This window comes from Chaetodon trifascialis, chromosome 1 (genome assembly GCF_039877785.1).
Source record: "Chaetodon trifascialis isolate fChaTrf1 chromosome 1, fChaTrf1.hap1, whole genome shotgun sequence".
Lineage (NCBI taxonomy): Eukaryota > Metazoa > Chordata > Actinopteri > Chaetodontiformes > Chaetodontidae > Chaetodon > Chaetodon trifascialis.
Window position 1 is genome coordinate 19,255,693 of NC_092056.1, and position 24,113 is coordinate 19,279,805.

Below are 24,113 nucleotides of genomic sequence, written 5' to 3' on the forward strand. Positions count from 1 at the left end.
TCTATGGTTACAGGCAGTACCGCTGGTGACATGGCTAATAACACAACCACAAAATTAGCATGGACAGAGAGGGCTTTCCCTTTCTGCATTTGAAATTAGCTATTGTTGGTGCATTTAGCTGGTGCAGAAGTATAAAAAAAAAATAATATTTTATCGTACAATGAACATTACAGTGCTGACTGTATTCAACTTCCCAACTTTAAGAGGTTTAGGTACTGTTCACTCAAAAAACCTTGCCTTTTTCAAAAGATGGGGGATGTAAATAATTGGAGGGTAGAGCTGCAAAAGAGGGTCTGAGGTCTATGAAAGTAAGCTTTCGTGGGTAAGCTGGAACATCAAGGCAAGGGCATATAGGAGGTGGAAAAGGGACAAACATTACACAGCCCCCCTTGGCCTAAGCCAGGGCCATTGAGTTCCTAGAGAGGTGGGTACTAGCATCTAAGTGATGATGTGTGAATGTGTGTGTGTATCCTGACAGGCGGGGCTACATTTGCATTGATAGATTTTCTTACTGTGACACAGATGGCTAAGGTAAATAAAGGTCCAGGAGTCAGGCGCTCTTTCTAGGGCTTGGTTTGGATTGGGGATGCTGTATGCTATACTGCCAAGAGCTGTGATGGTCAAGCCAAAGAGCCGCAGTCTGGAACTATGAAAAAACTGGGCTATGTTAATGATGAGACTTCAGGCTGTATAGGGGGTTGAAGCAAGGCTTAGGGTGATGATTACAAGCAGGGCTAGGTAATGTGGCAGAGGCTGGGTGAGAGGGCTGTGGCTGGGGTTGGAAAATAATTAGGAGCATGGCTGGATAACATAGCTAGATAATGTGGCTGGGGGGAGGCTGGCTGGGCACGGTATGAAGATGATGAGTACCAGGGCTGAGCTGTCCACTCCATTGGCCCTCTGAGCTGTGACAAGAAGCTCTGCTGGCTGCTGCTGTAGCTGGGGGGTCATGCCAACGATAGGACTAATGCACTAATTACCACAGAGCGAGAGAAGAGAGAGAGTAAACAGAGGTAGAGAGAGATAAAGAACGATGGAGCCTCAGACAGAGAGATGAAATGGGGAAAAAAATCTGAGGTCTGATAAGCTCTGAGTGACAGCAGTATGACAAGAACGGGCTGAGAGCAGGCGCTGCTATCTTCATCATCTTCATCCTCTTCAACAGCCTACACAGCAGCAGCAGCAATGTTGTCACACAGAACAGGGAGGTCAAGTTTGGCCAAAATGTATGAACGTTGTGTGTGAGTTTGTGTAGTTGTACTTGCTACACACTGAATGAGGACATTTTTGGAAAGTCCTCACAACTTCAAGTTGGGCTGCTTGAATGTGCAGACTTCGTTTGAAGGGTAGGGCAAGAATTAGGTTAACATTAGGGTTAGGCATTTTCTTGTGATGGTTAGGGTTAGGGTAAGGGGCTAGGGAATGCATTATGTCAATGACGGTACAAGTGTGTGTGTGTGTGTGTGTGTGTGTGTGTGTGTGTGTGTGTGTGTGTGTGTGTGTGTGTGTGCGTGTGTGTGTGTGTGTGTGTGTGTGTGTGTGTTAGACATTGCTTAGGCAATTGGCAAATAGAAAGCTGTCATTTTGCAGCATCCATCAGAGAGTTAGATAACAGGGAATAGCAATATGAGTGCAAACACACACATACTAAATCTTACAAAACTTACCAATATTGTTCAGTCTGTGTGTAGGGCTTCTAATTTTAATGGTGAGCCAAATTATTGCTAATGGGATAACACAAACACCCTACAAGCTTTCCATCAATACAGTATTTTACAGATACAGCATAGATGCACTGAGCAAAACTGATCTTACTCCCTCACCCCCTGTTGTCAGCTGCAGGAGACCCCATTCACCCGCCCACTCACTCCCCATACTTATTTATCTCCACTTCCTGGGGCCGTGTTAGTTCATTCCCCTGTCGCTGCTCTCTCCTTCCTCCCTTGCTCCTCTCTCTCTCTCTCTTGTTTCACTCCTCGTTTCCAGGCAATTGGGTCTAGGTGCTGGTAGTGGGGGGTAAGAGGTTGGGGTGGAGCTGCTGGGAACTTTGTGTGTGTTTGTGTGTGTGGGTGTGTGCTGGGAAGTGAGCTAATAAAGGACGGTGATCCATGAAAGGCCTTGAGCAAAGACACAGTCAATTACCTAATGCCTGGACCAGACCGCAGGGCCCACGCACACACATTCTCTCTATAACAGACTCACACAAACACACACCCATGCATGCACCTCATTTACGTATACATGGAGAGGGGGCAGTGGAGGGCATAACTGGGAATTGTGTGCATGTGTGTGGGTGGGTGTGCATATGCGTGTGATGGAGAGTGGCGATTTATTAAATTGCTGTCACTTTTGACAAATTTGTGTAACTGAAGTTGAAAGGGTTAGGCTGCACTGCCTCCGCTTCCCTCATTTCTTTTAGAGGAGAATAATACCTTTCAGACCAAACCCCAGGCAACCCCAGGACAAACCCGTGACTGCCATCATTTTGCAGGGGTTGACAAGTGTTGTCTAACATGGCTTCATGTCCACGTTCCAGACCCGGATTTTACACGGACCTGACACTGATTGACTTGATCTTGATCTGAAAGGGTGAACACGGGTTTCTAAAATAACTGTCTGATAAAACTATTATAGGATTCCCTGTCAACCATTAATTTTGTTCTTCTCAATTTCAGAGACATCTGACTCTTGATTGTAAAGTTTAAGTTGCTGCATTACCATGAGGTGCCACATACAGAAAAAAAAAACAAAACTTCCAACATAATCATGTTCAATGTCCAGCAAAAATAGTGCAGCAACCACTTTAAATGAAATGAAACACAACAGCTGTGTTCAGCAGAAAGATGCAGTTGTACATGGTCTTGTATAACTGTGTGTTTTAGCCATAATGTTTTTGCTTCACCGAAGTTTTTGGTGAACAATCAACAGCAATCAACAACTTAATTTCGGTACATAGTAGGTATACTCAAAAAATAATGTGTAATCACAATAATAATAGTAATAATTTTTGAATGTGTAGTTTTCAACCTACCTCTTGGAGTCATCTACTATCTGAAGCTCTTGCCGTAGGCTCACTGACTAAAAGAACTGCTTCTGTGGCTCAGATGGTGGAGCATACTTCCTGTTCCTCTGGTTGGAAAATGGCAAGAACAAACAACAAAAACTTATATGTCACAAAGTTTGCAGCTGAGTTCAGGTTAATCTTTACTAATATATCAAATCGGTTGGTTGAGCATGAATCCATACTGCAGAATATGTAGCAACCAGAAAACCAACACAAAATACACTGACAAGACACATGGCATGGAGAAAAGTCAGTTACAATATGCAAGTTCCTTTTAAAAAATGTCTTGTGTCATTTCATAGTAGTGAGACAAAAGACTAAAGAAGGTTGGAGTGGAGAGAAAACTGGGTGGTCTTTTCTACGGGAGTCAGGGAAATTATTGTGTGAGACAGATCAAACAGAGGGTTAATAACAGTACTTTACACACACACACACACACACACACACACACACACACACACACACACACACACGACCAAGTAGATTAGCCCGTGAGTGGTAATGAGGTTATAGCCAAGTGTTTTAGCAAAGACACATATACACACACACACACACACACACACACACACACACACACACACACGCACCACTCCTAATTAAAACTAATACAAGCCTTGAAATAAAGCAGGGAGAAACTGTAATAAAGCCCTCTCTGAAGCAGTCTTAAAATAATCTCCTGACATACACCCATTAGTTTTCATAATAAGGATGTGTCCATTTGCTACTTAATGTTGCATGAATTTGCTTGTGACTGTGTTAGGTGTCCGATCATGTATGTGGTCACAAGCATGTATTCCTTAGTGTATATGATGGAAAAAAATGACATAATTAAGGGAAACCTTTAATGAAACACTTTTGGTCTCTGCGTGTGATTGTTTCGTAACCTACTTTTGTCTGTATGTGTGTTTTTGCGTGTCTGTGTCTGTGTCTGGTTCTCACAATGTGCCTCTGTGGAGTCTCATGGATTCTTGTTGTCGTAGCTGGCTCTGAGCCTCCTCCAGGTGTGAGCGAGAGGTCTGCAGATGCACTGTCAGGTCAGGACAATGCACGCGCTGCTCCCACACTTCCCCCGGCTCTCTGAACAGACCCTGAAATAACCAACCACCAACACACACAGAGACACACACACAAGAATCAGATAATGATCGCTGCATCTTTCTGTTTCAGACCCCCATCTCTTTCTTTCTCTGATCCCTCTCCCACAGGTAGTGATGGCTTACTGCTAAAACCAGAGGCCAATCCTCTTCATCTCTCCTCCTGTGACACAGAGACAAAGAGAGAAGCAGGAAGAGAGAGCGAGAAAGAGAATGAAGGAAATTATATCAGGAGAGAGAAAGAGGAGGGAGGAGGAAAGCCAAACATGCATGAGTGAGGGACAGAGAGTGAGCAAGACGGCGAAAAGAGAGGAAAAACATGCACACTCAGCTGCGCATCTACTATTCTTATTAACCTCCGAGACACTTCAAGTTTAAATCAGGTTTTACCATCCCCTACTCCCAATGATTATATCCTTTATTCTCGTTTACCCCCCACATTTAATGTCTTTCACTTATCATTTGTTTGGACCTTGTTTCATGCACCCAGGCAACATCATGCAGTTGCATGGAATATATATCTGACTTCCTCTCTTACTTTATTCAGCTGTTTTTGGGGACCAAATCTCACAAACAAGTCAGTTAAACTTTCAACAGCTGTCCATCAATTTTATTCCTTGTATATCTTCTTGACATTGTGGCTCCTACCCTGCAGTGATGGGGTGCTGATGTCTACTGACATATCAAAGTTGCAAAGACAAAGAAAAGTCGCATTTAGCAACAAGTTTTCATGCTGTTCCCTGTCTAACCTCACTCCCCCCCTTACTCCCCCTTGACACTTCATCATGCCTGTAACTCTCTTGTACAAAAGGCATTGAGTATTTGAAAAGTTTTCAATAGAGTGGTTATTGTCTTAACAAGTACATGCAAAAGTGATCTCATTGAAAAACAAATTTAAACAGTAACAGCTAACAGCTAAACAATTATAGTTTTGATGATCTAGAAGCAAAATTTGGTCAGTGATTCATGTTATTTTACACAATACGCAAAATATGTGTTAGCTTTCTGTTAGTTACAAATGCTAAACAAATTCAAACTTAAATGAGTCTGGTGAGGAAGAATGAAGCGCAGCCTCTAAGCATGCATCACTGTGTATCTCTCTAAGGGTGTATGCTCTTTTCTGAGAGTAGTGTGTAAACTTTGTGAAGTGCAGATTAACTTAAATGTTGTTGCTTTGTTTGGGGTGACCTTCAGTTGTTGTTTCGTGTTAAAAAAGGAGGGAGGATGAGAACGGAGAGATAGAGGGAGGGACGGGGACCCTGTCCTTGCTCCTATCGCCACGGGATCGGTGGCCTGGCCTGACCACTTCCACAGCCAGCACCTCAACCTTATCCATCACCACTAGATAGTTATCACACCAGGGAGGGAGGGGGTATGGGGTGTAGGGGTGAGTGCAAAAGAAAGAAAGGGACTTCCTGCACTAATCAAACACACACACACACACACACACACACACACACACACACACACACACACACACACACACACACACACACACACACTAAAAGGAGAAGCACGGAGAAACACAGGGAGGCAGAGACAGAGAAAGACAGATGTGCATAAATATAGATAAATAATGTATTCTTCTCCATGTCAGCACCAGGAGACTTTTCTGACACCACTAATGAACTCACTATAACTACATCCAGCTGGAGACATGTGCGTGTGTGTGTGTTAAGTGCAGCTAATAAAATGAGACAGAGCCACGCCTCATTTCTGCTCACTTATGTTATACATTACTAGAAACTAATAATAGGGAAAGCACTTTGCAATAAAGAGCTACAGAGCGTAAATAACACAAATGGTGAAATGGCTCCTCATCAGATCATCAGCATACACACACATGCATGCACAAAACAGTCGTGAATGCACAGCTGGACAACGATAAATTGTACTGAGATAAATTCTCAACTGTCAGCAGCTTAAAGGTTCAACTGTTGCATTGCTTCAAAGCTCCTTTCATAGATAGTTTTGATATTAACACTGAATTCACAGGCTTTTTTTCACAGACATTGTGACTGGTTATTGTTAGAACAACACACCTTAAAATATGACATAGTTCCCACTGTTCTTATATCTACCTATCAGATGCATATTACAAATTGGAAATTATATCCCAGTGGTCCAGTACATCTAAAAATAAACTATATCATACATTTAACCTTCAGATAGAAATAAATATTAATGTTCCTGTCACAACACAGATAGTAACGGGTGGAAAAGCCACAATGAATTAATGAGAAACAACAAATGTAAGGGGCACACGGGAAACACGCACTGTGGTACAGAAACATGTGATAGTACCATGTAGCCACACAGTCACACATACAGTACTCACTGAAAGACAGGCACTAAGCTGCTCTGTGCAGTAGCCCCCAGGAGAGCTGTCTGCCATGTTTTAATGATGTCATTCTTCTTTAAAAGGAGTTTTAAAGGATCTCTACTTTCATCAAGAAGCATCTCCAGCGGGACAAGAGGGGGATGTTGGGGGGCTCTAATAATTAGTATGACACTTATAAAACGAATACTCTCACCTTTTGCGCATGCTCTGTTGCTTTGTTTTCTCATTCTTCCCCTCTATAGTCCATGTCTCATATATTCTGCTTCTTATCATTGAAACTCTGTTTTTCTCTGTCTCCATCTGTTAATCCCTGTCATGATCCCAGCATTTACCATCTCACCTGCTGTTTCTTGCTGGCAATGGGGGGCAGTATGAGCCTGGAGGAGCAGCAGATTTTAGAGTTTTTCATCCATGGGGATTCAAGAGTCCCATGGAAACTGGAGGTTGCTGGGCCGGGCATGCCCAAGAGACAAGCTCTGCCCCTGGGGGCCAGCCTGGTGGGGGCCTGGTACTTGACCTGCCTCAGAAGTTGTTCCATCTCATGGGGGGATGGCCTGAATGGAGAGTTGAAGACCCCTGGGCACTGACGAGAGAGAGAGAGGGAGAGAGGGAGGGAGAAAGGTTAATCTGATGTAACAGAGAAAGTTAGATAGAGCAAGACAGTATCAGTATGAGCAGTGTGATATGTTTAGATGCATATTGTGGAGATCTGCAGTCTCCCCTCCTCTTTCCCTTTGTGCTCCTGTTGTCTTCTGTCTGTTTCTCCCCTGTCTGTCTTGTCTGAGTCTGCCTGTTGTCGTCCACACCCTGTCTGTCTGCTCTCACTGGAGAACCTGGACCTGTCTCAACTCAGACTCTTGTATAATCCTTATTAATCATTCAATTGTTAAACTTTTCTTTAAACTTTCTTGTCTTTTCTGTTTGAGCCTGGTATTTTGGGTCCTGTAAACTCTGCATAAACATAAAACCTAACACGTATGTGTCTTTGTGAATGGTTAGGAGATAACTTTTACTCAACACTTGTAGATTTTTTTAAAATAACAGCATAGTGAAACTGAAAATATCAGGGTAATGATAGAGAGGGTAGAGGGGATGCAACAGAGCTCCGCACCCAGGTTCAAACTAAGGACGTTGCAGTTGGATTATTAATTTTTGGATTATACTTCATGGATTTTGAGGAACCAGGATGTCCTCCTGTGTGTTTTACGCCCAAAACACTAAAATGTATTAAAATTCAGTTGGAGTTTGAAAAACCAAAAAGAAGTAAATTTTATCACAAGTGCCATCAAGTAATATAACGGCCATTTCCTGGGACAGCTTAAAGTGAAACTAAGTCATTCAAACTATTGCGGGCAATATTCTGAGGTAATCTGAAACATCAGTATTGTAAATAACTTTTTTCATATAGTATTTCATCAAAGTTTTGCATTATATTGCTCCTATTATCCATACTAGCCTAAACCTTTGGTGTCCAATGAAAACAGTTGTTGATCTTCACAGCCTCAAATACATACACCACGGCTCTTGGCCAACCGAAAGTTTTTGCCAGGTTACATAGTTGCCTGAAGCAGTTCAGTGTGTGCTGTTCACACAGATAACAAAAACAACTACAGGGATCACCCAGCTGCATCTTTCTCAAATGTGACATTATAAAAGACACAAATCTCATTGTTCACTAGAACGATACATTAACAAACACACGCAAACGTTGCTTCCCCTGTTCTGAAGTGGGTAGAGATTTGCCACAGACGGCCTCAGTAATAATTATTCAAATCACAATGATCCTTTTGCCTATGTGTTAATTACCAGACCAAAGCTTTGAGTTGGAGGACTCTGTATCTACTCTATATGCTAATAATACTGCTTGCTATTTAGGCCACTCTAAAAGACTGGGACAACGGAAAGAGAGAGAGGAGAGAGAAAGGGCATAAGTGGGAAATTGCTCCAACTATACTGACCAAAACCTGACTCTTTTTAATATAACATATTAACAACCCAGTTAATTAGTAAACGTTTCATTATTAGAGCATGAGTGCTTGTGATGTAAATGTCAAGTGTTTCACAAGGAGTAGAGGGAAACTTCCCTGACAATGATTTCTGCAACCGTGTGTTGTAGACACACCTGGATAACAGAATTTTAACTGAGGGGTCTGCAGTTTTTTGTGTACACTCAAAGCTGACAGTAGAGCTAATGCATTATTTTCAGTGGGCCAAAACAGGTCGACTACCACATTAATGCTCTGCATGTAATTTCTGCCACAAGGGTCTCTCAATCTAAACAATGAAAACAAAAGACGCAGTCTGATGTCGTTCATTGTAAAACAACTATTATTGCAGTTGAACATCTATCCAATGTGACTCAGGCAGACATGTTCACAGACAAGGTAATGCATCAAACTTGTATTCACGTTATGTTTACTCATAGTCACTGACTCTCTGAAGTAGCCTATCATCTATTGTTGCCCTTGTCACAATTGGATGCAACCAAATGAAACACACGAGTATCCTGAATAAAATGACCTCTGGGTTTAAACATTGTTGGAAACTTCTGTAATAATGTAAGTACACAAATCAACAAAACATATAACATTGTGCATTTAAAACTACAGCAATTTTCATGGTTCTGGTTAGCAGACGCACACATAGTAAATCAAAATACACTGTTAATATGATTAAGCCAGAGTCACAACTTGCGTAGATTAATGGGGGTTTCCTCCCTACAATGCCCAGCTTGTCTTATACAATAACTTCTACCTCAGTTATTTTAGAAGTGTTTATTCAACCATAAATTCAACTTTAAAAATGGGACGTTATATGTCCTTGGAGATTATTTTTGGTGCTGTATATTTGTGCCTTGTCACTCCTTGTGCCTCCAGAGAACCCTGACAGAAGACTGCAGCGACTCCACATGCTGATACTATATGCTGCCTACGAATGTATTACTGTACCACTACAGCAGGACTGCACTTGTCCCTTTGATTTCACAGCTTCTAATAAAAGGCCCTAAACAAGTAAATGTTTCCACACAAGACCATACTTGACTATAATTAAGTATATCAGAGCATGTTGAGTGAATAAAATATCCCTGAAAATTGTTGATGCAAAAGACCACTCAGCAGCATCTGAGTGTTTGGCACGATAAATATGAGAAACACTAACCCAGAATCCTCATTATCAGAGTTTTCTATCTATTTAATGGCATTTTTCAGTATTCAGTATCAGTCTATAAAATGTATTCTGGGTGAGTGTATAGAGCTAACTCAAACAGGAAGGGACAGAAGGCTGGAGACACACAAACACATACACAAATGTAATCCTCACCACCCCTAAAGACACATACACACATAGACACTCAAACACACACAAACACACACATGCGCACATGCTAGCCCAAAAGTACCAACCTAGCTACGGGAAGAGCAATGATGTTGACCCCAGGAACACACCATCTCTGTCTCTGTCATAGGGACTTGGGGCCTTTTGGTAAGCTGTGTGAGTGTGTGAGTGTGTGTGTGTGTGTGTGTGTGTGTGTGTGTGTGTGTGTGTGTGTGTGTGTGTGTGTGTGTGTGTGTGTATGTGCGTGCGTGTGGGCTGGGGTCCGAGAAGTGAGGAAGGATGAACTGTGTGGGAGAGCCATCTATTCACTGCTGACAAGGTCAGAGCTACGAAGGGAAAGAGTCCCCTGCCATATGCAGCGAAAGAGAGAGCGAGAGATATAGAGAGAGAAAGCGATGGACAGAGGGCGGGGAAGAGCACACAAACTTTTCCTGTTTTACTTATTAATAAAATGTGCAATATAGTATATAAAATCCTAAAAAAAATGAATATATGGGTAAACAGCCAGTCCAAAACATTTGGAGAGTAAAATATGATCTGACAAAATGCAAAATCTACGGCACTCCAACTTACGTCACCTTCATAATAAAATGTTTGGAAGTTGTGCGTATGTGAGTGTCTTAGATGAACATGGGATACCTGCAGAAAGTAGGTAGCAAGCCAGATGATGACGATGCTGGTCGCACAGGAAGGAGAGCGAGAGAGAGAGAGAGAGAGAGAGGGAGAGAGAGAGAGGTAGTGGTGCTGAATCAACAGTGACCAGTGTGCTTTGTCTTCATTATGATCCCAGCAGGGAGCCACAGAGTTGCGTAGATGCCACACACACACAGATACGTACACACCTGTGCCAGGGGAAGCACTAAAATACTCCACTCAGCACATCAGAAGAGCCATGAGGACACATACTTAGCCATGTGCATGCGCACACACACACATGCGCATGCCCACACCCACGCAAGCACATGCATGGGCACACGCACGTACACACACACACACACACACACGCACGCACGCACACGCGCACACACGCACACACACACAACACACACACACACACACACACACACACACACACACACACACACACACACACACACACACACACACCAAAAAAAAAAAAAAAAAACCTCAGTTCCACACAGACCACCTGTGTTAACGTTTCTCTCTGTAGCCAGTTTCTGGGGGAACTCCCTCTCTGTAACTCTTATTTCATTGTCTGAGTGGTTCCCTGCTTCTTAAGCTGTGCATGTGCATACGTGTGCATGTGTGCGCAGGTATGCGCTAACTTTTGTAGTAAAAAGTTTCTAGTGAGTCAGTCATGTTAGCTGTATATTTTAAAGCACAGGGAAAAGTGGGGCTGTGGGCAAAAGTTGTCTCACAATGAGGTTGAGGTGTTAATTGAAAGAAATTAGAATTTGAACCTTTTTGTGAGGCAAAATGCTCTTTAAATATGTCTTAAACCTGCAGTGTGGAACATTTATCTTCCACTTCTGGCAGTGAGAGCAATTATACATATACTGTTGACGCTTGAGACACCATACACTGTAGCATTCTCGCTACACTTCACTTGACCAAATCAATGATATTAAAGAACAATTTTTCACAAAATCAAACAAATGCAGACATGATTTAAGCATATGTATATCATTTTGTAGACACGCACGAGCAGAAGCATGACGTCATTTGCTCCACTGAGTTTAAAGGATCATCCACCAAACCCACCCATAACCTACTCCTCCACATAACAGACCACATTCATCCCACTGCTATCTCTACCGGTATGAGCTATATAATATAACTCAGCCCTACATGTAATGATGCAAGCTCCTGTTATATGATGCAGATTTCTGTTGTGGGTTGAGCCTCACTTTTTTACGCATTCAAAATGATAATGTAAAATATTTTTTTTGCAGCTGTGGTTAACTAGGAATTTAATTTAATTTAATATTAGCCAGTCAATTATTGGTCAAATCATAGTCAAATTTATGTCAAATGTGTGGGATTGCGTGTGTTTGTGTTCCTGTAGACCAACCTGCTTCGTACTGAGGAGGTGGTGTAACCTGTGTGCTTTGTAGAACTTCGTTGTCTGCTCTTTCACCATCTCCAGACAGTCTCTCTCTTTCTTCTGAAGTTCCTCAAGTTCATCCAGCTCCCTCCTTCAGGACAAACACACCATATATGAATATTTTTCCAATTCAAATTCCAAACATTTTATTTAAGTCTATTACAATCACATGACACTAAAGTTTTACATTACACATTATCCAGAGATTCAGCTGACCTTAGAACTTAACATTCTTTCAAAGAAACACTCTAAACTTCATGCAAGTGCATCTGTGCAATCTATGTTGGAACACTGTCTTCTGTCGTAAATGCTGATTGTTCCCTGAAGTGTCCTTCAGATGGATAAAAAAAAAAAAACTGTCAAATGATAAAACAGACACAGAAAGACAGAGGAGCTGTGGGAGAAAAATAAGAGAATGAGACTGCTTGGACAGAAAAAAGCAAAGTGGGAGCGCAAGAGGCTATAAGTGGGAGGATGATGGATATATTTCATCACCGCAGCCAGGACAGGTCTGTCTGTGACATCTGTTAAGCGAAGCTGGCTAAATGGGATGCATTAAAAGCCCATACACAGCAATTTCATTCCGCAATCACACAGCCTCATTGTTACAAGGGGGTAATAACTTAAAAGGGGAATTACTAAAACACACATGCTATGGTAATGTGAGAATAAACACACACACACACACACACACACACACACACACACACACACACACACACACACACACACACACACACACACTCACACAGCTAAGAGTAAAGCCATAGCTCATCAACAGTCCTCCGTTTTTCTCTTTTCATATCCCTCCTTTTTTCTCCCCTTCTTCTCGACTGCTTCTTTCTCCACCCAGCTTCTGTTTTCGATTACAAGCCTCCACAGCGGAATCAGAATATTCATAGTGTGTCTGTAATGTGAGGTTAACACATTCTGCAGCTACTGACATTTAAAAAGAAATCACAACACCGTCTCCATTGCCTTTGCATTCTCATTCCTTCCTCAGCACCAGATTAAATTACAAAATAAATGAAATATGCAGAGCACTGTGTGTGTGTGTGTGTGTGTGTGTGTGTGTGTGTGTGTGCATGTGGTGAGAATGAGAGGGAGTCTAAATGTGTCTGTGCGTGTTTATGTAATATTAAGCACAGTAATTTAAGACGGTGTATGTGGATGTGTGGCTGTATGTCTGCATGTGCTTGTGTGTTTCTGTGTGTGAGCGTGTGTGTGTAAATATGTGTAAAAATAGAGGTTGCTTGGCCCCTATTTGTCCACCTGGCTAACAGGGATATTACTTATTAATGTAAAATATAAAGTTTTGGTTTAGTATGGGACAGTCTGGTTCACAAACCAATTGGTGCATGTGTGTGTTGACAGTATATGTGTGTATTTCTGTGCGTTCGTGCATTAATACACCTTTAAAAAACTGACTGCCAATGTTTTCAGGGGTCGGGACCTATGTGTGTGCGTGTGTGTGTAAGCAATGCGTATGTGTGCATCAATGTTCATACTATGTGTTCACACACTTTTGCTTGTATGTGTGTCCATATGTGTGCATGTGTGTGTGTGTGTGTGTGTGTGTGTGTGTGTGTGTGTGTGTGTGTGTGTGTATGTCAGGCTGAATGGGTGACCTTTGCTTCCCTGCCCCCAGCCCCAGTGTTATTAATTGCTGTGTAGTGGACAAAAGCCAAACAGATTTGTAACGGCTGAAGGCACCTCGATCTGTGTCGACCCAACCAGCCGCCACAACATACAACCCTCATTAGCCCTGTTCGGCACACAGCACGTGCCGCGTGTGTATGTGTGTGTGTTTGACAGAGTGAAAGTGAAAGAAAGAAAGCAAGAAACAGTGTTTTAAAACGCCGGCTTATAATTTCGTTATATATATTGTTGTATATCTGGTTAATTAACCTGTGCTGGTTAGTATAGCTTGACCTCTGTATATGAAAATAAAAATATAGGCACAAAAAAAAAACTTTTGTGTATTATCTGTTCAGCAATACATGCTATACATTCATATGTCACTCATACAGTTTCACTGTGCTATGAAATTGCCACTTCACATTTAAAATACAGTTATAGTAATCTGCACATTAAATCATTATTTTTCATTGCATATACTCCATTATAATGATTATTAGATGCTTATAACGTGCTAAGTATACCATATAGTGCAGTGCGAGCACACTGACTTTTGATGGCTTCTTAACTGTTGGACAAACTAATAAAGCATACTTTCAAATAATTGAACTCCAACTGACATTTTCACCCTGGACTGTTAATTTATTTAAATGGATAATATAGTACAGCTAAATTTCTCACTTCTTACTCAATTATTTACTCCCTGGTTCACAATGGGGCATCAAGGGTTGATGGCATATCAGAGAGTGAGGCATTCTGGGACGGCAGGCCACACCTGCGGTCGTCCAGGCCAGCACCAGAGCAGTTAATTGGCCAGGTTCTAAATATTTAATGGAGGCTTGACCTGATTGGCTGTTTTAATTGCTTCAATTAAATGATTCAATAGCTGGCAAGGAGGGGGTAGTCAGCTAGTCAATTCAGACAGTGACCGGCTCAATGTATTGAACGTTCAACACAGTGTTTCCATTTAAGTGACTGACTAATTGATTAACTAATTCACTAAAGTAGTAAAACTGATGCCATGAAAAGGTGTGGAATTAAACAATGATTATAGTGTTGAAATGATCTCAAATCAATGTTTCAATTATTCAAAAGCAGAAAAAACATTTACAACTTCATACATTTTACATACTCCTTCTCTTCTCTTGTTTTACTCTCAAAAGTTCCTGCAGCACCAGATTATACTCCAACACACACACACACACACACACACACACACACACACACACACACACACACACACACACACAGAATAAACAAATCCAATCAGACTGAAGGAGTGAACTTGTCTCCACCCAAACTGGATCAGAAAGAAAGAGCAGCAAAAGAAAGACTGACGCATAGAAGCGGAGAGTGATCGCAGGGCAGGCGTGCAGGCAGGCCTGCGCTCTCTCCACTATAGCAGCTCTTCTTTCATGAATGTCCTTGAGAGGGACACAAGAGAGGGAGGAACGAAGATGGCTGGAGTAAAGAGAGACAGGAAAAAAGTAGAGAGGGAGAGAGACAGCATAACACCAGAGGAGAAGAAAAAAAAAAACCCAGCGCTGCTCAGCCTTGCAACACCAAGTCCATAAATTCTTCCTTGTTCTTGTTCAATAAGTTAAAAGATTTTGCCACGTCGTTGCAACATCACAGTAAGAATTATTTATCTGATTATGGCAGTAATAATTACCCAGCTGTTTATTGCAGATAGAGGAATAATTCATGCAGTCAACAGGCCGTGTTGGTGGCGGCGGCGATGACACCAGCACATTTAGTAAATATGCAAAGCGGGCTTGCTCTGCTTTCCTAATTGCCCCCATCGTCCCACTGCATGCCCTTATTAAAGCCCAGGAACTTTAAGTGTCTCCCTGACAAAGTGATAAATTGTTGGGGTATCGAGGAAAACTGTGGCAGAGTGGGGACTGCGCTGGGGTCCTGACTTCATTAGGCTATGCAGAAGGAGAGGAAGGATGAATGAGGATGGACACTGAAGCACAGTGAACCGGCGGCAGAGAGAGAGAGACAGAGAAAGATACAGAGCAAAATAGATTGAGAAAGAGAAGGAGAAAGAGAGGAGATTGAGGGAGGGAGGCACAGTGAGGGCAGAGGATAGAAGAGGGTAGTGTAAGTAGCGTGTATTAGCTGGATGCTGTACCTAATGAAATGACACAGATGGTTTCGTGCGGGGGAGATCTGTCATGAGCGAGAAAGAGAGACTGAAACAGAGAGTCAGAGAGAGAGGTTCGGCAGTCTATGTATTACTCCTATATCATTACCATGCACAGCCTCGGCCTACACTAAATGGGGCTATTAGTCCAACTTTGAATAATTTATGCAGCGGGTTGGACAGACAGACAGACATACAAGAGGGAGGGAGCAGGTGGATTAAAAAGCGGACCTTTGCGGGGTGAGTGATCAGGCAGTGTGTGCTCCGAGGGTTCAGCGGCTAACACAGAAAGGATATTTTAAATAAATGCCGGCACGGCGTTAATTGATCGTGACCCCGGCAGCACTAAATAAACATGTGATTAACTGGAGAGAAAGTGACCTCAACACCCCAAACAACTGTGGAGGAGGGGCTGTGTGTGTGTGTGTGTGTGTGTGTGTGTGTGTGTGTGTGTGTGTGTGTGTGTGTGTGTGTGTGTGTGTGTGTGTGTGTGTGTGTATGAGGAGACTGGGGATGTCACACAGTTGATAATGAAACAGTATGACCAAACAGCTAAAATTCTTTTCTTCCACATTTCTCTGATCTAGTGCAGTCTGGTCAATATGCAAACTGACCTGATCCAATCTGAGATAGTTAGTGGTTCTCTCTCTATTACAAGTTATCACAAGCTCTGTAGCCTTTGGTCTCATTACACATTACAAATATATTTTCTCTATGACTTCTATGAATGCCCATTCTAAGTATTTTTTGGTCACATTTGACAAATAACAGCAGTATATGCTATCTATTTATATAGAGGCAAAGACTTCCTGTTCAAGACAAGCCATATTGAAAAAGACAAAGCACAATTTTACCAGTCTCAACGCATATCTTTCATCACTGTCAGTGTCAGAACGCTTGACAAAGTTTTACGTGTTTATGTGTGTCTGGCTTTGTGTGTTACTGAAGAGGCAACATTTCCTTAATGGACTTTAACAGCCTAGTTCCCCCTACCTCTAAAAGGGGCAAGAAGTGTGGAGGAAAGGTGGAACGCTGGTGGGGAAGTGAGGGGGGAAGTCAGTGATCCAAGGAGCACTTTAACAAATTTACATTTAATTTTAGCAGAAGCCTAAAGATATTTTCCGGTAAAATATATTAGCAACATTAAAAATGTGACTATTAGCTAAACGTGATGGTTTTTTTTGTCAAAAATAAAAGATGGCGTATCTCTAGCAGTAAGCCCTGGAGCACAGGATGTTTTATTAATGCACGAGCTGCAGTTCAAATCAGAGGCTAATTTTTAATTTCTTCACATCGTTCACTTCTCTCTCTTTTAGCCTTCAGCGTTTTAGAGGACTTCTCTCTCTCCCTCTCTCTCTCTCTCTCCCCCCTGTCTTTCCTCTGTCTCTTTCATTCCTTCACTTTTCCTATCCTCTTTCCCTGTCACTGTTCTCTTCATCTGAGGTAACAACTATGCAAGCACACATCTTACAAACGCCTCTGTTTCTCTGTTTCTCTCTCAGTTATCAGTACACAAGTACACAATTTAACCAACTGCCTTTATAGTAATCAAATCAATTCATCTTGACTGACTTGTGCCACCAGCTGATCGCCTTCACGATCCTGTAGTGGTCCCTGGACAAAAATGTGTTTCACCACAACTCATCACGGTTCAGGTAAAAAAGCACAACAAGACAGAGGAGAGAGATGGGAAAAGACAGGAGAAGTACTGACGTTCACTATTCCACAAATTCTTTTCAAAATTGTGCGACACCTCTACAAATGGTGCTTACTTCTTGTTGCTGAAGCAGCCGTTATATAGTGCTGTATGTCGGTTATAATATCTGTATCAACTGTACTGTACTAATGAAAAATATAATAACAACCACAGGACTTACACAGGAAGGTCAGTATGCAGCATCATACGAACTACCACCACAAACAAGCTAAAGTAAAGGAGGAGGAGGCGACTGTCAGCTCTCTTGAGCCTCATATACATCACCATATTTTGTTTTGATTTTACCTGACAAGTTCATTTTTTCTTGAAAGTCCATCCAGATAATTCTTGCGTGCATAGAAATTATGAATGTACTTCCTCACAAAGAATCCTCTCCATCTCCGCTGGATCTGGGAGGGACAAAAGCATGACAGAGGAGTTCTTCAGAAGTTTTCCAACAACATGAGCAAACGTGGGAAACAGGAAAACTGGTACTAAACATTATGCCATGTCATGGCGATGTTACAGTTTTAAAAGTTCTTAGTTTTTCAGATTTTTTTTGGCCCTTCAAACATGGAATATTAAAAAAAATTCCCAGCATAACACTCTGTTATGTACTGTCATGTGTCTTGTCATTGTATTTGCTGTCTATCAACTTGCCAATACTTTTTCTGATGACTTTTTTTGCATGACTTAAACTTGTGGAGGACACATTAAATATAAAAAATAATAGGGACGATAGTATCAACATATATGAGACAACATTTTTAAACCATGTATGACCATGCATGCACTTTTTCCCCCCTGTGGTGATGGAGGGACAATCCAAGGGGGTACAGATGGCTGTCACAGCTCCGTACGTTTAACTGTATCAGTCCACATTGATTGTGGAGGCTGCAGATTAGCTAGCAGACACACACCCACACACACCAGTGGACCATTTTAAAGCAAGGGGGCGGATGTCCTTCAGACTAATTAGGAGATTAAAACAATGGCAGGTAAAAGAATAATCACACTATGAGAAGAGGGGAGAGGAGAGGAGAAGTGGAGGATGGGGAAAAACAACAAAGAGCAAAATGAGAATTAGCATTGATCTGCCAGTCAATAGATAATTTTAAATAAAGTAATTGCCGCCTCCCAAGTTCTTGCTGACCTTTGTTGACTAGTGAAATCGATGCTGTTGAATCTAATACAAATCCGAGGTGCGGCATGTAAACACTGGTTTCTATTATGGCCCTAATACATTATCCTCTGTTAGCTACCACGCCGTGATAAAGACAACACGAGGGGAAAGAAAAAAGAAAAGATTTACAATTGATTCAAAGTAAGTGTCACAAGGGGCTTCTGAGATGATTGTTTCTCCCTTTATATCTCTCTTTCTCGCTATTTACCCACTGAATATTTCTTCAGTAAAAGATGGTCTGTGAGCACAGATGTCCTTCACTCATTTGAGCACAGGGTCTCTCTATCTCAGTTTCATACACAGGAACAAACACTGTTTCTTTATTCTGTCCTAAAGGCCAATGCATCTGCAAGATATGATAAATCTAATAAATCCTAACATATTGTATCTTTAGGTCTGGCATCCATAGTAAATTAAAATACTCTACAGGTGCAGGGTCCAGGTCCAGGTGCTAGATATATTTTCACAATACTTTTATATCATCTATAACCATTTTTAAACATCTGAAATATTAAGTTACCCAGACTCAATACGCTTGGAGAAATTTGTCTGTATTAGCCCCATGATATCTCTTTAGGAGCAGTGGGCAGTGCACGGTGCAGCACTGAAGGACCAACACCACCTCTGAGGCCAAATCCTTGGTCAGGGCAAGGGCCAGGTGTTTTCTCATACCTTTCTCTTTTCTCATACATGTATGTCTGTTGTTTCGGGAAAGCATTGGTGCATTCAGACAAAACCCAGACAAACACACAGAATAAAATGCACTCTGCACAGAAAAGCCTCATTTGGCCCTTGTGGGATTCAAACCCAATACCTTCTTGAGCTGCTAAAAGCTGAGCAACTTTACTGCCCTATTCACATGTTTCACTTTTTATTAAAATTCCCATTGCTTCCTTTCGGAAAGCATGGTCATTTTATCTGGTTGATAAAGGCCTCTTTTCTCTAACTTCAGAAGCTTCTGCTCTGCTCTAACCTTTCACCTCGTGACCTAAAACAGCTGGGTCAAATATTATTCCTGGATCTATGTCTCTCCTAGTGACATTTATTGAAACAACAGGGTGGTCAGTTTTATTTGTTTGGGTTTCTATTGAGTGTAAAACTTGAAGCTTTCAATTCCCAGGCTTTTGCACCAATATGAAAATATTGCATCCCTCTCTGCCCAGCTGGACGGCGGCACACCCTCGTCAATAAACACTAGTGGATTTTTTGTTGGCCTATTAAACCCTTTAATGGTTTAGGCAGAATGAAATTGTTAGCCAAAAGAGTAGGCTACATGGAATTGTAAAAATATAAGGTTTCCGCGCAATATCCTTGTGTAAAAGTGCCAAAGCATCAGTCACAGCCACGGTGTTATGATTTATGGGCTGAACAGTAGTAGCTGCTGAGGGGACAAATGGGACATTTGATGGGCATGACCACTGAGTAAAAACAACCAAAAAAATAAATGTTGCTAAAACTGAGATATAAGACAGATATTGAGATAAAGGATAAAACATTCAGAATACATTTTTATTCCGAGGGCCTCTTACCAAGCACTGTGCATAAACAGAATAAGGCTTAAGGTTATTTATGAAAAGTGCACAATGTTCAGTTAGATGGACCAACCATTAATGTGCCGAGACATTATCATGATAGGTCATTTTGAAATAACAAAGTCAGAATTATTTTTGTTGTGTATTACACCTAATTCTAAAAGGCCTAAATGATGTGTAAAATTGAACTGTAGAGGAATGCTGTCATGACATGATGTCACATGATAACAAGTACGAACACAGACTGCATTTAAGATTAGAAAAGTTGCTATGATGGACAATTCTTGCAATGAAGTGGTTACAGGCTGCTTATTCAAGGGACTTCCCGTTCACGGCACACACAGAGAAACAGAGTGTCCCCCGCACCACCACGACACTCCATTTGCTAAAACAAGACACTGTGGTGATATTTACCCTGACCGCCATCTCCTCGTAGAAATTCATCTTCATGATAAAATATGCCGCCTGTGAACACAAAGGAAAAGATGGCGTTACATCTTGTCTCCCAGCCCTCTGATCTGTCCACAGCAGGCGTCAAAGATAAAGAGCTCTTTATACATAATACATTGCACAGAGGCAGCGCAGATAGGGCCACTGTAGAGAGGAGGGAGGAGGGAAGGGGGCAGAAAGGGAGAGAGGGTAAGCAAGAGAGACAAGAGGAACAAGAGAAAAAGTCGGGGAATGGAGAGAGGTAGAAAGAGAGACAGAGAGACAGAGAGAGACAGAGAGAGAGAGAGAGTAGTTAGCGGGACTTTGTATCAAGGGGAGGACGGTACTCTCTCAATACACCAACGCAGACAAGGGCCAAGAAAATCTATGGTAGTCAAGCAGCACACTAATGGAGATGTATGACGGCCAAACGCTCTCCTCTGGATTTCATAATCAATGACAGCACTGCCAGAAGTGACAAACAAAAGGCCAGAGAATATTCAGTGGCGCACTCGATGAGGTGTCACACACCGCATGTGCCGGCCGACCACTGGGGGCACATTTCAGGAGCAAACTGGAGAGTCGGCCATAAAAGGGATTCATATCTCAACACGTCTTTTTTAATAACGACAGGGAAGAGAGGGAGGAGAGGAAGGGGAAGGAAGACAAAGACTTGAAAGGAGGTTGTAAATTCAGCTTGATGTTTTGAGATGAGGCTTTGTGCACGTCACATTACACATGATAAGGGCCGCAAGAGTGAGAGAGAAAAAGACAGACGGAGGGAGCGAGAGAGGAGGGGAAGAAGACAATCTCTCAGGGCTAATTCAAAATAGAGCACTGTGGCAATTTTGAGTGATTCAAATTAGCGCTTGTCTGTTTCCAAATGAGACCAAACAGCCTCTTTTTAGCCCATATGTGTGTTGTGACACATCCTTCATCGTTTATTTCAACACCCCTCAACCCCACCCCCACTATACACCCCACCCCACCCCCCACTCCCTCCTTTCCATTTCTTGAACGCCTCCCAAACGGCGGCTGGCAGTTATGCTTTAGCAAACAGTCAATTTACAGGCATGATAAATAGCTTGTTGTGATACGTTTACAAAACTCAATCCAGGGGAAAATTATACGTGAGAGCGCTGGGTATTGGATCCGGTATCAACAATCTGTTCAATTAAGAAGCAGTTGGAGGCAATATGCTGAAAATGGGGCCTTGTTTTACCAAAGCACACACATACACAAACACACACGATACACCCCGACTCCTCTACTCTTTCCTTTTCTCTATTCCTCTTCATACTCTTTCCATATGCATCCCAGGAGTTGCAAAATAAATGGAATTCTTTATCATATTACATCATATTTCCTAAGTGCTAATTCCCCAATGTGTAATGAGTGAATTATATCTCTTAAGGGGTCAGACACAGGGACTAAGGAATATTGCAATTGAATTCTAATGCATGCTATCATTACATAATCAATATATCTATAGCTGTTCCAGGCACTGACTTACCTTCACCATTTGTCTGAAACGTGCCCTTGCTGTGAAGCCCCGCCATATCTTCTGGATAATGATTGCTTTCTTGTGCAGATGGCTGTAAAACAGTCATTTTGAGAGAGGACTGGATGTGCATTTTTCAGTCGTTGAAATGAAGGAAAACAATGAAAAGAAGTTATTGAGATCCACATGGAGGGATGGAAATTAAATTGTAGATTGCTTTGTTCAATCTTTAGTCTGTTTAAGCACAGAAATGATTTGAGTACAAAAAACAAAATCTATGAGGAAACAACAAATACAAAATATTCCTTTATGTAATGCAATTTAATTGATTAAAACATGAAATTCACTAAAATCCATCCATCCATTTTCTATGTGGCTTATCTCTTTCGGGGTCACGGGGGGGCCGGAGCCTATCTCGGCTTTCAACGGGCGAGAGGCGGGGTACACCCTGGACCGGTCGCCAGCCGATCGCAGGGCATTTACTAAAATCACGACTGCTATAATGAACTGTGATCTCTTTAAAAAAAACAAAAACAAAGAAAAGCCTGGTTTTGTTTTCTGCATACTAATGTTAGGTTGTAAAGGACTTCAATTAAAAGGTCAGGGAAACATTACACTTACAAACACACACTCTCACAAAGACATACACATACAGAACAAACCTGCTCCTGCAGGCTTTTCGATCATGTCTGATGAGCCTTTCACCCCCTTTAGTCAGCGGCACACATTTGTATTCATCTTCAAACATACTCTAAATGCAAGTCCACTGCGATTCTCTGCCTCCAATGAGGCCATCAATTTCCAAAAGGCCATTCATATGCCCAGAAAATCAATGCTTATGGTAGGGATAGCACAACCCCGGAGTTGCACTTAGGCAGCTAAAATTGTTGCTAATTATCCACTTAACGCATTGATCAATTAACTAAAGTAATCTGAATTAACCTACTGTCTGGAAGTTTGTCTGCTGACCCTGCAGAATGGTGCTGGGGTCACAGTACAGGAACAAGCACAGAGATAGAGACATTCATTTCTCTGTGTGTGAAAGGAGCACAGAGTGCAAGCGACATTTATTCCTCTAGGCCATTTGCAAAGCTCTAGAAGTGGGATAATTATGAGAGTGAGCTGGTACCAGGGTTTCCCTTGAAATTAACTCTTAAGGGTCCTGCCTGAATGCTTTTCAACGCCTGAAGGGAAAAGCAAACCTAAAATTGGACTATAAAATATTAATTTTTTAAATTTTATTATTATTACTCGTTTTTTCTCTATGGCATATGGAGTACCAAAAGTCTATTTTTCAGGTTTACAGATATAAATTGGACAAACACACACTCACTACGCATATACATTATACCTGAGGTAAGCCCGCACCTTGCAGGCTCTGAACCAGCTCTGAATGCGGGTGGCGGCCTGGCTTTCCGTCTGTCTGTTCTCCTCTGCTTGGCTACAACACACACAGAGACACATAAAACAACAGTGTACTGTAGGTACATTACCTCAGTGTGATGCTGTATATTAACGTCTATTCCTCTGCAGGTACTTCAAAATTTAATCACCTTCGTTATGGCACCACTGCCGATGCATGCTACAGTACAAACATGCTAGCGTTTGTTGACGGCTAAGGTTAGCAAGCTAACTGGTGTAACGGTTTGGCTTTTGCTGCTAAACCACTTCACGACCGCCACAATGGTTTTCATATCTGAATAATACATCTGCTCATATATAGGATAAATACCTGTTTCTGTAGACGTATTCTTTAAGGAACTCTTCAACTTCACTTTGTATTTTCAGCAGCTCCGCCATGTCTACTCAGGAAAAAAAGTTTACCTGTTGTCTTGACAACAAGGTGGTAGAGATGCGTTCAAAGTATCTAGAAAGTAGGAATTTTCGCCCTAGGCAATGATAAATGCTTGCTTCCCTCCCATTGCTGCTGTAACGCTTTGTTGCTGTCCATTCAGTCCACACTAGTAGCAGCTGCAGCTTTCACCCCATGTGACTGAGGTGCGGATTTTCTTTTTGAAAGCCGGCGGGCAAAGTTTGCACAGAAATGTAAGATTTTTCCCATCCTCACCGACCTTGTCATAAAAC

General features: G+C 41.9%; 1 protein-coding gene across 1 annotated transcript; it reads right to left on the reverse strand.

The window, feature by feature from the left end:
- Positions 1 to 3,999: 3,999 nt before the first annotated feature.
- Positions 4,000 to 23,828, reverse strand: spata17 (spermatogenesis associated 17). Its single transcript, XM_070962832.1, has 8 exons — positions 23,761 to 23,828; positions 23,380 to 23,469; positions 22,041 to 22,122; positions 20,513 to 20,563; positions 17,690 to 17,793; positions 11,868 to 11,991; positions 6,840 to 7,082; positions 4,000 to 4,152 (listed from the first exon to the last, which is right to left on the reverse strand). The coding sequence occupies exons 1-8, from the start codon at positions 23,826 to 23,828 to the stop codon at positions 4,000 to 4,002; spliced, it is 915 nt and encodes a 304-aa protein (XP_070818933.1).
- Positions 23,829 to 24,113: the final 285 nt, after the last annotated feature.